Here is a 13,517-nt window from a genome sequence, read left to right on the forward strand (position 1 = left end):
TGCTCAATTTTCTCAGCTTTTTCTATCAAGGGCACAGGTGTGTTAAATGGCAAAGCAATACAAAGTGCTCAAGAAAAAACACAGAAACAAATCTTGCACAAACAATGGGATACAACCATTTTAAAAAAAATAGGGGACTTAAAAGTTTTGTTTGTTTTGTTTGTGCTTTTTGTTGCAAGGGAAGAGTGACTTTGATTCCATTTAAAATTGGCACTGTTTTTTTTTTTCTCCTGCAAACCTAATTTGTTCCCCTCACCCCAGCCTTCCTCCAGGCTCACTGAGGGAGCTTCAAGGTTACTGTGAAAGTCTCCCCACTGAGTGTTCAGTCCTCCTGGCACTCATCTTGTAGAGAGCATTTAGGGATTTTGTAGACATTATAGACAAATGCAGAATGGAGTGAGAAGCTCTGATCAGACTACAGAAAAGAAGCCACATGGTGTTTAGGCCTCTCAGGAGCCCAAGTTCCATCTTCAGGGCATTGGCTGTGTTGGAGGTCCCCATTTATCACAGAAGTGAGAGGATGAAGGTAATTCCTCTATTTTATTTGCTGTTTGCTTGATGAATCAGTGGTAAGACAACTTATACAGAGCCTGGAAGACTTAACTTATTAGTTACTAGTTTTGGCTAAGATAAGAGATAATTAACCTATGAAAAGTAAAACACCTTCAATTAATGAAGGAGCAAGGAGTTCCCAGGACAAGGGACACCTGCTCAAGGTGGGAAGCCCAGACTAAGACATCTAATTCCCTGCTATGGGGGAGATTTAAGAAATACTTCACTCTTTCATATTTCATACTGGGTACTTCCAGTACTCACAAGAGTGATTTGCTGGCATGGTTCTCAGTTGTCCTTGTGAAATCCATAAATATTCCCAGCCTGGACATCATAAAAGCAAGCAGATGCCTGCTTCACTCAGTATAATCAATCTACCCTACCCTGTAGCTGCTTGAGTCACAGTGTTGAGTGGGTCTCAGGATACATGTGACAAGACATATTTAAACTGGGATTTTCAACACACTTGTAATAGAAACCCTTTTGAGGTTCCCAGGGAACAACATTCTCTTTTTAGTTTGTCAGGAGACACCAGCACTGCTGAACTTCAGATGCATCATTAATGAAAAGGATATGTGTTGACACACCTTGTAGCTGGATTCCCAAATAATTGCCACCATTTTAATAGGTGTTAGATCCAGCAGCTCTTACTGAGTTCACTAGATGGTGTGAAGCACTATCCAGTTTGGCAAATTGGAGGTTTATTTAGGAGCCCAGCTTCTGGCACCAGCTTTTGAGAAACTTGGCCACGTTTCCCACATAATGTTAACACAGTCACACTGTATGTCTCAGCATTGTGTGAGATCCACACATCCAGCACTCTGCTAAGCTGCAAATTTAATAAGACAAGTGAAAAAAGGAGAAAAGCTTACAAATGTGTGGTGGTGTTAATTTAGTGTGTATTTGCTTTTATTTAAGAAAGATTAGTCTTAACTTACCACTGTGTGACCACATTGATACAAATAACAGGTGAGGGAAGAGAAGGCATCTTTGTAGATCACGTGGGATCAGGACGTAGTCCAGAGTGATTACTGTCAAACTGAGCTCACACAGAAGGCATTTCAATAAATTTAAGTAACTATTTATTTTTCAAAAGGTTTATGCCCATAGAGTTTATACAGTAGTTGAATAGAGATGCCTTTAGCACTTCCAAGTCTGTTTCTGTTGGGTTTGGGGGTGTTTGTTTGTTTGATTGTTTGTTTTGGGTGGTTGTCTAGTTTTGTTTTATCCTTCTGACACATACATTTTATTTATTTTTTGTATTTATATATTATATTTTATATATTGATTATATTTCTGTCACATATATTTTTATCAATTTATTATTTATGGCAGCAAAGGCCTAAGCAACCTCTGAAGAATAGATTATATGGTGAACAAGCTTCTTGCAAAACTCTTCTCTAGTGGTAGGAACTTGACTGATATCATATGATTAATTTTGTTTGATATCAGCTATCTAGATGAAGAGCATCAAATCTGAGCTGCTTGTTTAGAATTCTCTATCAGAAAGAGAAAGATAGGCTTCTATGAGAAGAGAAGCTGCTCTTTTGCACAGTTCACATGCAGCCAAGATTAAAATCTAGATCAGGTGAGATGAATCCCACCCTACAGCAAAAGCTGAAGGTGCTGAGAGAGCACAGTGATAGTGTTATGAGAACTTTTATGAAGCCAGATTCTCTTGTAGTCCGCATGAAACAACTCTGCCAACCTACTCCTGTGACATTTGATATAAAAACCAGTATCTTATTGTTCCCAGTGGGAGATGTCACATATCTGAGACAGCATCTGGTGCTGATGATGTGTATAAATGAACTATGAACTGGGCAGAGAACCCAGTACTGCTGTCATGAGACCTGCAACAGGATGTGAACTCACATTTTCAGACATGAAAGGTTGTTTCACTCACCCACTTGACCATCCTACATCCTACTGATTGCTAGGAAAGGAAGCACAAGCCTACAGGAATTGTTCTGCAATGATGGGTGGACACAGCTTTAAAAAACTGCCTGAGAACTTTGCCAAAGGGTGGCCAAAATGACTCTCTGATTCCCCTGTTCCATCCATCATGCCACAGTGAGTGATGCCTCTGGAAGTAACTCCCCTGGCCAAGGATAACAGTCACACCTGCCCAGCTGTTCTTGGTGATCATGCTGTCTTAGGATAGGGTCCAAAGCCCACTGAAATCATTGGAAAAGACCCTGTTGACTGAAGCAGATCTCTGGATCAAACCCTTAGTCCTTATTTTTACTAAATTAACTATGCAAGCTGGCAGAAGATTTCCCTGTATCGTGCATGGCAGGGTTTGGGCCTTTGGGATTACTGTAACAGCTCTGTAGTTCCATATTGTCAGAAATTTCATCCCAGTGGTTTTTGGTGAGTGATGTCACTGCTCTCATCTTCCTCCGATGATGGATTTTTGGCAAAAATCTAGGAGATCTTTAAGACTGAAGGGGCTACTCCCATTTCTATTTTTCACATAGAAATGGGCTTCTGGAATTGAGTTGTTAATAGGTGAGCAGTCAGCACATTTCCAGTAGTTGTAGATGGTCACTCTGAGTAATGAGTGAGAGCATAACCACAGAAAAGGAACATATGGGGAAAATCAACCTGTAGTCCACTGTGAGGGGAAGAGAGTTACTGCATGGTTGGGAAGCTGAAGAGGTGAATTTGTTTCTCATCCTTTACAGAATAAATTAATGCAAAACTCTGATTCAAAGACAATTAAAGTTACCACATTTCTCTGTATTTATCAAAAAAAAAACATTTTTCCACACCTCTAAAGGTAAACATAATTTTTGAATCCCAAAGTCTAATTTTTGTCCCAAAGTAATATTTCTTTGTGAAATTATTTTAACAAGAACTGATCTTGTTCTCTTCAAAAGCCAAGCTGAATACAGCCCAATGCAAGGATGTAGCCTTGCAAAGACTGTGTAAAAGCACAGCAGAAAACAGAATGTGGGAAATGATACCCAGCAAGCCAGAGGGTGAAGTTCTTACAGGAGTGCTGGTACAAAGCCCCTAGGGATTGCTGCCTGCAATATGTGTTTCCAGTGGAACTGTTTTTTTCAACAGGACTTTCCTTTTCTTCTTTCTTACTTGTATTCGACTGTATCTTCAAGGAATGTTTTTTGGGTGGTTATTACATGACAATGCAACCCTTTTTTTTCTTTTTCTTGTCTGTTCTTTCACAGCTATAAATGGAATTGTACAATGAAACAGAAATGACTGTGTGATGGAATTTATCTTAATTCAAATTGGCGCAGGTTTACTGTCCACGGGGAAATTGCTAAAAGCTATTAGGTGATCCAGGGGCTTAAGATGCTTTTCAATCACTTATTTCAGATCCATTATGAAGATGGGCATGCAGAGACTTAACTCGCCCAGTCTGAAACAGCACTAAGTAAATGGACACTTGCACAAAGTCTGTTAGCTCTCTAGATAGCCATAACATTCAGTTCAAGCAAGGAATGGAAATAAGCTACAGACTCTTAAATCACTGGGGCTACAGCTCTGTTAACTAAAAGCAGAGGTCAGGTTCAAGTGCAGACCCCTGGTTAGTCTTTTGTTTAATGTTGAGATGGGCTTTGCTGTAGTTTAGGCATTCTCCAAGTGTCACCTTCCCCGTGGCAGTGCTGTGGCAGTGTTTGGGGTCTAAGATAGACCAGGAACTGACCCCAACAGACATTTCAGATGTGGCCGTAGATGTGGATGTATAACATCAGCTGGTCTGTGCTTTGCTGGCCTGTTTTGTTTCTGAATATGCAGATAGATACTTCTGTGAAGCTTTTCCCTCAGTCAGAAATTAGTGTTTAGTTGTTACTCTACCTTACATAGTGGAAGAAATCCTAACCACAAGCCCTTAACTGGCACCATAGATTCAATACATGTCAAACTGGGTTGTTGGGAATGTGAACTAAAGTCTTCTCTCAAAAATTGCTATGAAGGAGAACTGTGGAGCAACTTCACCACACAATTTACTCTTGATTTAGTACAGAGGTATTAGCACATCACAATTTCTTTCTTCACAGGCTGTGTTAGAGCTCCACCTGGCAGTAAATACAGGCATTGCTTCACTAAGAACTATTAAAAAGCAGCAATGAATAGTTCCTATGTGAAAAGTTGTCACCATCTGGAATAATGTGTCCAGTTCATCTTACCCAGAATTTTAATTCCCTAGTGACACATCTAGATGCATCCAGATTCAAAACAGAAGTTTTCTCAGGCTTGGATTTGAGACTGATTGTAAAAGAAGGGACAGAAAAGAGATGCTAACAGTTGTGGAAAGAAAGCAAAGATAGGTGATGAGAGGTTGTGGGTCACCAAAATAAGCCACCTTGCACATATGTACTTGGGCTTACCCCAAAAGGCTCAGAAGGGAAAAATCTGAAGGAGGTGAAGAGGTAGGTTTGTGAGTGGTCTTCAGGCAAGATGTGTTGGAACCAACTTTGTGTAAGCAGAAGAAACAGGTGGAGTGACCAGTTTGTCAGTAGGGGTCTGTTAGAGATGGGAGTGAACCCCAGCATGAAGAAGTGTCTAAAGGAGCAGAAGAGGATGAGACTGTGCTGTTAAAATCTAGAGAAAAGGATGCTGCAGCAGCTAAGCCATGGGCCTGAGTGTCAGCTCAGTGAATGAGTAAGGAAGAAAATTTTGAGAAATAATAAGCCACAGGGATTTTCTGGTGTCTGGACAATACACCTTTTTTGGAAAAAAATAAATGTGATGTGTAGGAAGTACAGTTCACTGAAAAGGAATTTATTTCAGGCCATATACAGGGCAAAGCTGTGGCATCTGATTTCAGGCCAAAAGCAGAAACTCAGGCAGCTTTGGAAAAAGGAACAGAAACACTAAAAGCAGAAAAACCTTTAGATGTTGCACTTCAAGTACGTGTGCTCCTCCTGCAGCAGCCACGGGAGGGCAGCCCAGGCTTGCTGTTGGCTCTGCTCTGGTACCAGCACAAATTTAACAGTGCTGCTAGCACGGTTAAAGTGAATCCTACGGAGCATGACAGGTCTCCTTTCCTCTCCTTGTCTCTGTAAAACACCAAACGTGGTGTTATGGCTCTGAGTGTGGCAGGGGACAAGGGGGTGAAATTCTCTGCACCGATATTCAGCCCATCATGGGAATTTCTCTGGTTTTAAAGCAGTTCTTTCAAAAAATGAGGTATTGGTGACCAAGTGCTGCTTTGGGATGAGAAGAACCACTCAAAAATACGATCATTACCAGCTTTGCAAATGTTATTGTGGAAAACTTGATCTCTACTTGCACTTCTTCCCTAAAATTCCTCTCATCTCCTTGTTCTGTGTCCCTCAGTGTCCCAGCAAAACCTACGACCCGCTCATAAAGTCCACCAGGGACTTCCCTGACGAGGTGATCAGCTTCATCCGGCGGCACCCGCTGATGCACAAGGCCGTGTACCCGGTGACGGGCGCGCCCGTGTTCACGCGCATCAACGTGGACTATCGCCTCACGCAGATCGTGGTGGACCACGTCATGGCAGAGGATGGCCAGTACGATGTCATTTTCCTGGGAACAGGTATGAGAGAGAGCTTCCAGTGTCATTCTGCACAAACCCTGTCCTTTTAGAGCAGCTTTAGTCCAGTAGGTCCTGAATAAACTCTAGATTAACATCTTTTTCCTATGCATACAGCTTCAGGAAGCATGTAGGTGCTCCTGGTTCTGGTCCAGCTCTCCTTGCAAATGCTTAAATTAAATTAATTTGTCAGTTCAGGATATTACTGCTGTTGGGATTTAAATGCCTCCTGCTGCCTGGGTGATTAACTATTTCGGGGTCAGAGTACCTGAACTTCCTTGCCCTCCAAGTGCTACCTGTCTTTACATTACATGGTAGTCTCACATCCTGCTGAAAGCACATCAATAAAACTATTAAAAGTAAAAGAAATTACCTTGATAGCTTCAAGGAGCATTTCCTATTATCAATAGTGACATGATGCTTCAGCATTTTATCTCATGTGATGCTGAACAGTTAAGGATTTCAAATTGAGCCTAAGGCAACAGTTCTACTCAACTAATTTTAAAGATACAAATTAGCAACATGATAGCTCCAAATGTGACAACCAGGATTGAACAGAGAGAGGTTAAGCTGTTCTGTCAGGGAAAAAAACTGCTTTGCTGTTTTTCTATGGATAATTATTTATCTATTTACATTTTTATAATAGACAAATGCCTTAAGGAAAAGGCCTAGTTTTCCCATAGTAATTAAATTTAGAATCACTGGATAAATCACCCTACAGCAAGGTGTACTAAGGAATATGAATATACCTATTCATAACATTTCTGAAGTAGATTATTACTCCACTGGGATTTTTTGTTCTAATTTCATAATCCAACATTGTCTCACTCTCATTCTGTATAGGTATTACAAGGCATTTTCCACTGGTAGATCTGAGTGCTTTAGTAAGGAGGTCATTGCCATTATCCCCCACTCAGAGAAGGTGAAACTGAGGTACATAGAGGTGGCAAGGTTTATCCAAGTGCATTGGATGAATTACTGCCATGAGCTGCAGGGAAATTAAGATTTCAGTTTGAATCCCACCCCAGTGCTATTGGATTGCCCAGCATTTTATCTGGCTTGTGAGCAAATTCTGTCATATAGCACAATTTGATGTGTGGGTATTCTGAAGTAACTTGAGGAAAGGAGTGAATTGTCGGAGGGCATCATCTCTTGTAACGTGGGTTGGCTCAGCCTTGAAGTTTTCTACCTGTGCTACCATACACAGGAGTCTGGAGATAGCCTCTCTTTCAAAACTTTTATGTCTTTCTGCAAAATTGGTTTCACAACCCTTGTCTTCCAGAACCAGAGAATGTCACAGACCCTCTGTGGTCCCAAGTTAGTACAGTGGTGTCAGAGAAAAAAGCACAGTTTCATTCAAAAAGACCATTAAAGTGCTGTTTGCTCCCCCACTGGCTGAAAAGGCTGGGGATGAACTTTAGGCATGATGAAGATGGAAAATCCTTGTTGGTTTCTGAGAGCAGTATTAATATAGTCAACAAAGTAAAAGGAACTCCTTCCCAAACGGTGTGATGCCTGGGATTTGGGAATGCTCACTGCAACTTACTTTCCTTGTGATAAGAGTGAGAAGAAATAATTTGAAATTTAGCTGTCTGAGAAGATGAGTTCACTTGAAAAAATGTACAAAATATTCTTTAAGTGGCCGTAGAGGCTGCTTTCACGTGTTTGGTGTCCTCCATTTTAAAGTTTTTTGTAGAAATAAAATTATATTGAGAGACCTGCAATTGAATACTCCGAAGTTAACTGTTCCTACCTGGCACTAAGAGAAACACTTGAAGTGTAAGTAGTCTGGTTTAGAGGTGTCAAGGCCAGCAAGTACCATGCAGTCACTAGATGGCACTCCACAATATGCAGACATTTATTTTTCTGCAATGCCTTCTTTAAAAGTGAGTTTTCTTTTCTGTAGGTGCGTGGTTTTCTTCTGTTTTATCCTCTAAACTCATTGTAAGGAAAGAAATTAACTCAAAGATAAAATTTCAATTATATAGAGAGACTGAATAGGGATATAACAAATAACCCTGGAGATGTTGAGCAGCAGAAGATCAGTAGCTTATTATATGTTTGAATGTACACAGCCAACTTGTACATGTGCACTTTGGCAATTATGTCAAACAAACTCTGGAAAGAACCTCTAATTCATAAGGCAAACTGTAATAATTTTACTTTGATTGGTAATATGAACTTCAGTAGTTTGGGAAAAGAAGAATGAAAATCTCATTCTTTCCCTTATAATGTATTATTTTTCATTATTTCACTGCTATGTGTAGAGCTTAGGGCTCAGCTGCACTGCATCATTCCCACATCCCAGCGCCCAACCCACTTCCCCTGAGCAATTTCTGAGCTCTTTTTAAGGCCATTCAAGGTTCACTAATGTGTAATGCTCTGACATGAAATGAGCAGCTATTTTTTTCACCAAGCAAGAATCCAGGTTAAAATTGATGAATAGATTTAACTTAAAAAACTCTCTAGATGACTCCAAAGAAGTAATGAATGAATTAAAATTTTGATGCTGAATGAAGTTGGGTTCTTAAAAAAAAATCCTTAAATGAAAAAATAAATTTCAAAAGTGCATTGCTTAACTCATTGCATTAAAATGAAGTTTACTTCTGATTAAGGAGCTATACTGGAAACAAATGAATTCTATAAAAAAGAGGAAATAATTTTCTGCCAATTTAGTCCCCTGAGCCAGTTCTCTTTGGGGTCAGGTGGGCCCCAGTTCTGGCTCAGGGAAATGTGCAGAAGCTTGTAGCTGGCAGCATGGACATGCTGGTCTGTGTTTGTGCAGCAGGAGAGCTGGACCATCCCTGCCAGGAGCAGGCTGTGGCTGTGGGGGCTCAGCCATGCAGTGAAACCATAAATGCCCTGTATGGAGAGAGCTCTGCAGGCAGCAGGGGATGCAGTGGTTGGAAAGCAGCATCCTTCATGGATTAGCTTTATCTCCAGGGCAGGAAATGGAGTGGCCCACACCTATTGAAACATACCTGAGGGTTTTACATGAGGTTTCACATTTGTTTCAGATGTAGGCACAGTCCTGAAGGTTGTGAGTATCACAAAGGAGAAGTGGACCAAGGAGGAGGTGGTCCTGGAAGAGCTACAGATATTCAAGGTAAGCATGAATAGCCACAACATCAATTAAATATTATTCAGGGAACTTGGTGGCCCAAACTGGCTTTGTCTGTCTGCTTGTTTGTTTACTGGAACTTGTTCAAGTTTCCAGAGGAACACTACGTAAATTTTTAAATGCCTTGGTATTCTTTGGGCAAGTCAATTGAAAAATGTCCAAAACCAAACAGACCGTGATTTTTCAAATAGAAAGTGTCATTTAGCCTGCTTTGTTCTAGTTTGAAATCTTATTATGAGTCCACATTTTTTATTATTTATACATATTAAAATAGTAGTATTCTATTTTTAATGTAAAATTTTCTATGACCCAATTGGCATTGACAGTATTCTAGGTACAATCATAATTTTTAAAAGACAAGCACGTAAAATTCCATGGTGCAGAGAAATACTTTCAAATAGCAACATTGGGAATTGAAAGCATAAGGAAAATAAAAAATAAGTTAGTTTTGATTATCAGTGTGCCTTTATTTATTGGTGAAGACTGACTCAGTATTTTTGACTGTTTTGATTTGGTTATTCTGTAACTGGAACCCTGCTAACACCAATGAACTTCTTCATAAATACAGCTTGTGAAAAGCCCAAGATTCTTTTTGTTGCACAGGCACAATTTCTGACTAACTTTAGTGCTGGTAAAGGAGCTGACATCAACATACTTTTAGATCAGAAAATTGGAAACCTTTGTCTTCCCTACTGATTTTCTTTTTCCATTTATTAGTTTCTTCTTAGTTCTTTGCATTCTCACTTTGCTTTCCTCTCATGCTGCGCAGCTCTTCTTCAGTTTTCACTTTGCTTTTCCATCAAAGTTTGTCTGCATCCACAGCATTTTGATTAATTTCCACACATCCTCTCTGCTATGTGCTGTCCAGCCCAAATTGTTGTCCATTTACTGAATAAATGAATTTGAAACTTTTCCAAGTGTAAGCACAGGATCATTAACAATTATTTCAAAGAGTTCATTTCTTCATATGCCTTTTGATATGTCATGTGTATGATGAAACTTTGATTTAAAGGATCTCTATGTCTTCTTCCCACTGTCTTGGACACCAATTATAAATATCACTCAGAAAATACCAAGGTTACTCAGTGGCCTGCCAAATAATGAGCAGTTCCAGTATGTGCACCAATTTGCTGCATTCTTAAAACATAACGTCAAGGGAAAATGTGCCATATCATATTTAAAACAAAAAAGAGGTCATTTTTTTCTACTCAGTAGACATTCCTTCACATTTTTATTGGTAATGTTTGTAACTGCTATCTCCATGTTTTTGAATCCAGAAAATTGAAGGGGGTAATGGCTGAAAAAATGTGCTTTATTTCCTCAAACTGCATTAATATTAAACAGTGGGTTTAGATCAATCTTCTGTTGGGTGATGGCTAATACCCTGAGCTTTGTACTGTTCTTATATCAGTTACAGGCAAAAATTTCACTGTCTCTCATAGCCATGAAATATATCCTGGTGCAGAGGTCTGCCTATGTATCCCTTAAATGGCAACTAAGCCTTTTAAATAGTGCTTAATATGACCTAAAGTTGATGTAAATGCTCATTGCCCAGGATGGAGTAGATAGCAAACTGTGAGAAGCTAATTGCCTCCTTCCAGCGGGGGAAATTGATGGGACTTCTTTTGGGCAGCATGAATTTCTTGATTTTCTATTCTTTGGGGTTTTTTTTTCATATTTGTTTAAACCTTGCAAATGAACCTGTAATTTTATTTGCTTATAGTTGTGCTTATTGTTAAGTTTTGCTCTCTTTTTCACTAAGAGCAGGGAATTTGTAAACTAATACACTTTGCTGTTTTATTTTTCAGCATCCTTCAGTTATCTCAACCATGGAGATTTCTCAGAAACAGGTAATCATAATCTTGTTTAACTACTGGAGGATATGGGGTGCACTGAACATCTATTTTCAGGTGACACCTGTTGCTTAGTGGCCAGGCTTTCCATGGATGGCTCTTAAAATGTAACTGGAAGGAAGGAGATATGTTTGAAATTGTTTCCCTGCCTAATTCCTACTTGCTTACAAACAGTAATTTGTGTACCCAGGCTGGTAATTATTCAGGGAAACAAATCTTTAGTCATATGGTAGTGGGATTTGTAAGCGAAGCCAATGCACATTCTTTTTCCAGCCTCCAGAAATACTTGTCTCTTTACAATCTAGCAATAAATTATTATTACTATTTTTGTTTTTATTTTTATTAGTAGCACAGGGCCTCACTGTGCTAAAATTTGTATGCACACAACCAGTCCCCCTCCTCTAAAGTTGCAGCCTGAATCTGGGTGGTCCAACCCTGGCAGCGCAGGGGCTGGTCCCAGCACGGTGTCTCCTGATGGGAAAGGATTTTATGGCAGCTCCAAGCTCTGGGATGGCTCCTTGCATGTTCAGGAGGCAGTGTGACACCATATCCACCCCTCCCTGACCCACAGAAGTGGCCAGAGCAGCTCTGGCACAACACGGCTCGCTCACACGGGAGGAGGCATTTTGGCGTTCAGGCACGCACAGCACAGCTGGGTCCCATCTCCCATGAAAAAAGGTGGCAGGCCAGAGGGAAGTGCTGCATGAGCCAGCTCCAGCTTGGACCACCCTTGGCTCCACAGGCGACCCACTCACACACTGGGAAGAGGGCAGTAACATTATCCCCGTCCCACCTCAGGATCAGAAGCAGAACATGAAATTCATTCACACAAGGTCACCCCGAGTTCCCAGATTGTTAACATCATGACTATCCAGCCCTTGTTATAAATGTGTTATTAAGCCATTCTTTCCGTGGTTTGGTTCTGATCTTTTACTGCAGCACACATCTAAAGGTGTGAGGGTGTTGAGTGCTGGTGTCTTTCCAGGACTGCAGTCCCCTTTCCTCTCTGCTGGGATGGATGGGCACTGGCCAATTCACACTGAGCCCTGAGAAACATTTCACACTAAAGGAGGAATTTTTTTCCCTTGCTTTACAAAATCTGGGATAAGGTTAAAAGTCTGTAACTGTGGCAGTGAAAAGGGAACTTTTTACACTGGCTACTTGGAGAACACTTCTAATTAATTCGCTTTGCCTGATTTGCAGCAACAATTGTACATTGGTTCCAGGGATGGATTGGTTCAGCTCTCTCTGCACAGATGTCACACGTATGGGAAGGCTTGTGCAGACTGCTGCCTTGCCAGAGACCCATACTGTGCCTGGGATGGAAACTCTTGTTCCAGATATGCCCCCACTTCTAAAAGGTAAGAAAAAACCACAATGTGCTGAAAAAGATCTTGCTGCTTGCAAGAATTCTAGATGTTCCAATTCATAACTTGTTGCCTTTTTACTTAGCATATCATTTGCTTTAAAATGTGATCATACTCTGGCCATGTTTCACATTTCTGCTCGAAGAGCTGTGAAGACAACATCGCTTTGTTTAAGTGTGTGTGACAGTAACTTGGCTATGGCAGCTAAGATCATAAATCCATCACTTTCCTTTTTTATGCTGAATGCTTTAAGTCACAAGATGCTCAGATGGAGGTCCAGGTTGTGGCTAACTCAGCCCAAGAGGCAAGAGCCTCTCTTAAGCTTCTGACTTTTTCAGAGCAGTTAGAAAGCAGAGTTTAACATAGCATCCCAGAGTGGTCAATAATAAAATATATTTAATTCCCTGACCTAACCCAACAATTGTATTTGTGGTCTAGCCATGAGAGGGAGACAGAGATTTAAGTACCATGATTTAACCACATTGGCAGCAGTTTTTCCACAGTGAAAGAAGCTTCATCTGAGTTTTCTGTACCCATCAGCTAGGACAACACCTTGGGTCTGGATGGAGGGAGAGCAGACTGCAGGGTCTAGCAGTGCGGTGCCTAAGCTGCTGGATGTGTCTCCTGAAGTTTTTTGGCTGAGTTAGCTGGAACCAGAGTTCTTCACAGCCTCTTTATTCTGCTTTGGACAAAGTCCTCCTGACAGTAATTCTTGCAGTGGGGCTGCAGTTAGAGCCCAGGCTCTGGAATGACACTTTCTACCTTAGGGGTCACAGGGCTGGGTCCTGAGCCATTGAAGTTAATGACTCATAAGTTATCATGTCATGTTGTCAAGAAACTTAATGTGTTCTCCCTCATAGCCAAAGCAAACTAAATTCAGAGAAGCATAAAAGCAAGGAGAAAAGCAAGTGTTCAGGCTCACTGCAAAGTTAGTGACACATGAGGCTTGCTGAAGTCTGGGGTGGGCTGGGACACGGAGATGGATGGTCCAGGCTTTTTAACAGATGTGCAGCTTGGAGGGAAGGCCAAAAGTCTGTGTCTCCAAAACAAAGGATGGGTGACTGGCCCTGGGAATCCTGCAGCAGATCAGTTAC

The 13,517-nt window shown here is 40.8% G+C and overlaps 1 protein-coding gene across 2 annotated transcripts in view; it reads left to right on the plus strand.

Annotated features, from left to right (window-relative positions):
* Positions 1-13,517, plus strand: part of SEMA3D (semaphorin 3D) — a 135,546-nt gene that overhangs the window by 106,232 nt on the left and 15,797 nt on the right. For both annotated transcript variants that reach the window (XM_063153780.1, XM_063153779.1), the window contains exons 12-15: positions 5,863-6,085; positions 9,100-9,188; positions 11,012-11,053; positions 12,260-12,417. In XM_063153780.1, the coding sequence (XP_063009850.1) occupies positions 5,863-6,085; positions 9,100-9,188; positions 11,012-11,053; positions 12,260-12,417 (512 nt within the window). The remainder of the gene's footprint in view (positions 1-5,862; positions 6,086-9,099; positions 9,189-11,011; positions 11,054-12,259; positions 12,418-13,517) is intronic.

Source organism: Melospiza melodia, chromosome 4 (genome assembly GCF_035770615.1).
Source record: "Melospiza melodia melodia isolate bMelMel2 chromosome 4, bMelMel2.pri, whole genome shotgun sequence".
NCBI classification, from domain to species: domain Eukaryota; kingdom Metazoa; phylum Chordata; class Aves; order Passeriformes; family Passerellidae; genus Melospiza; species Melospiza melodia.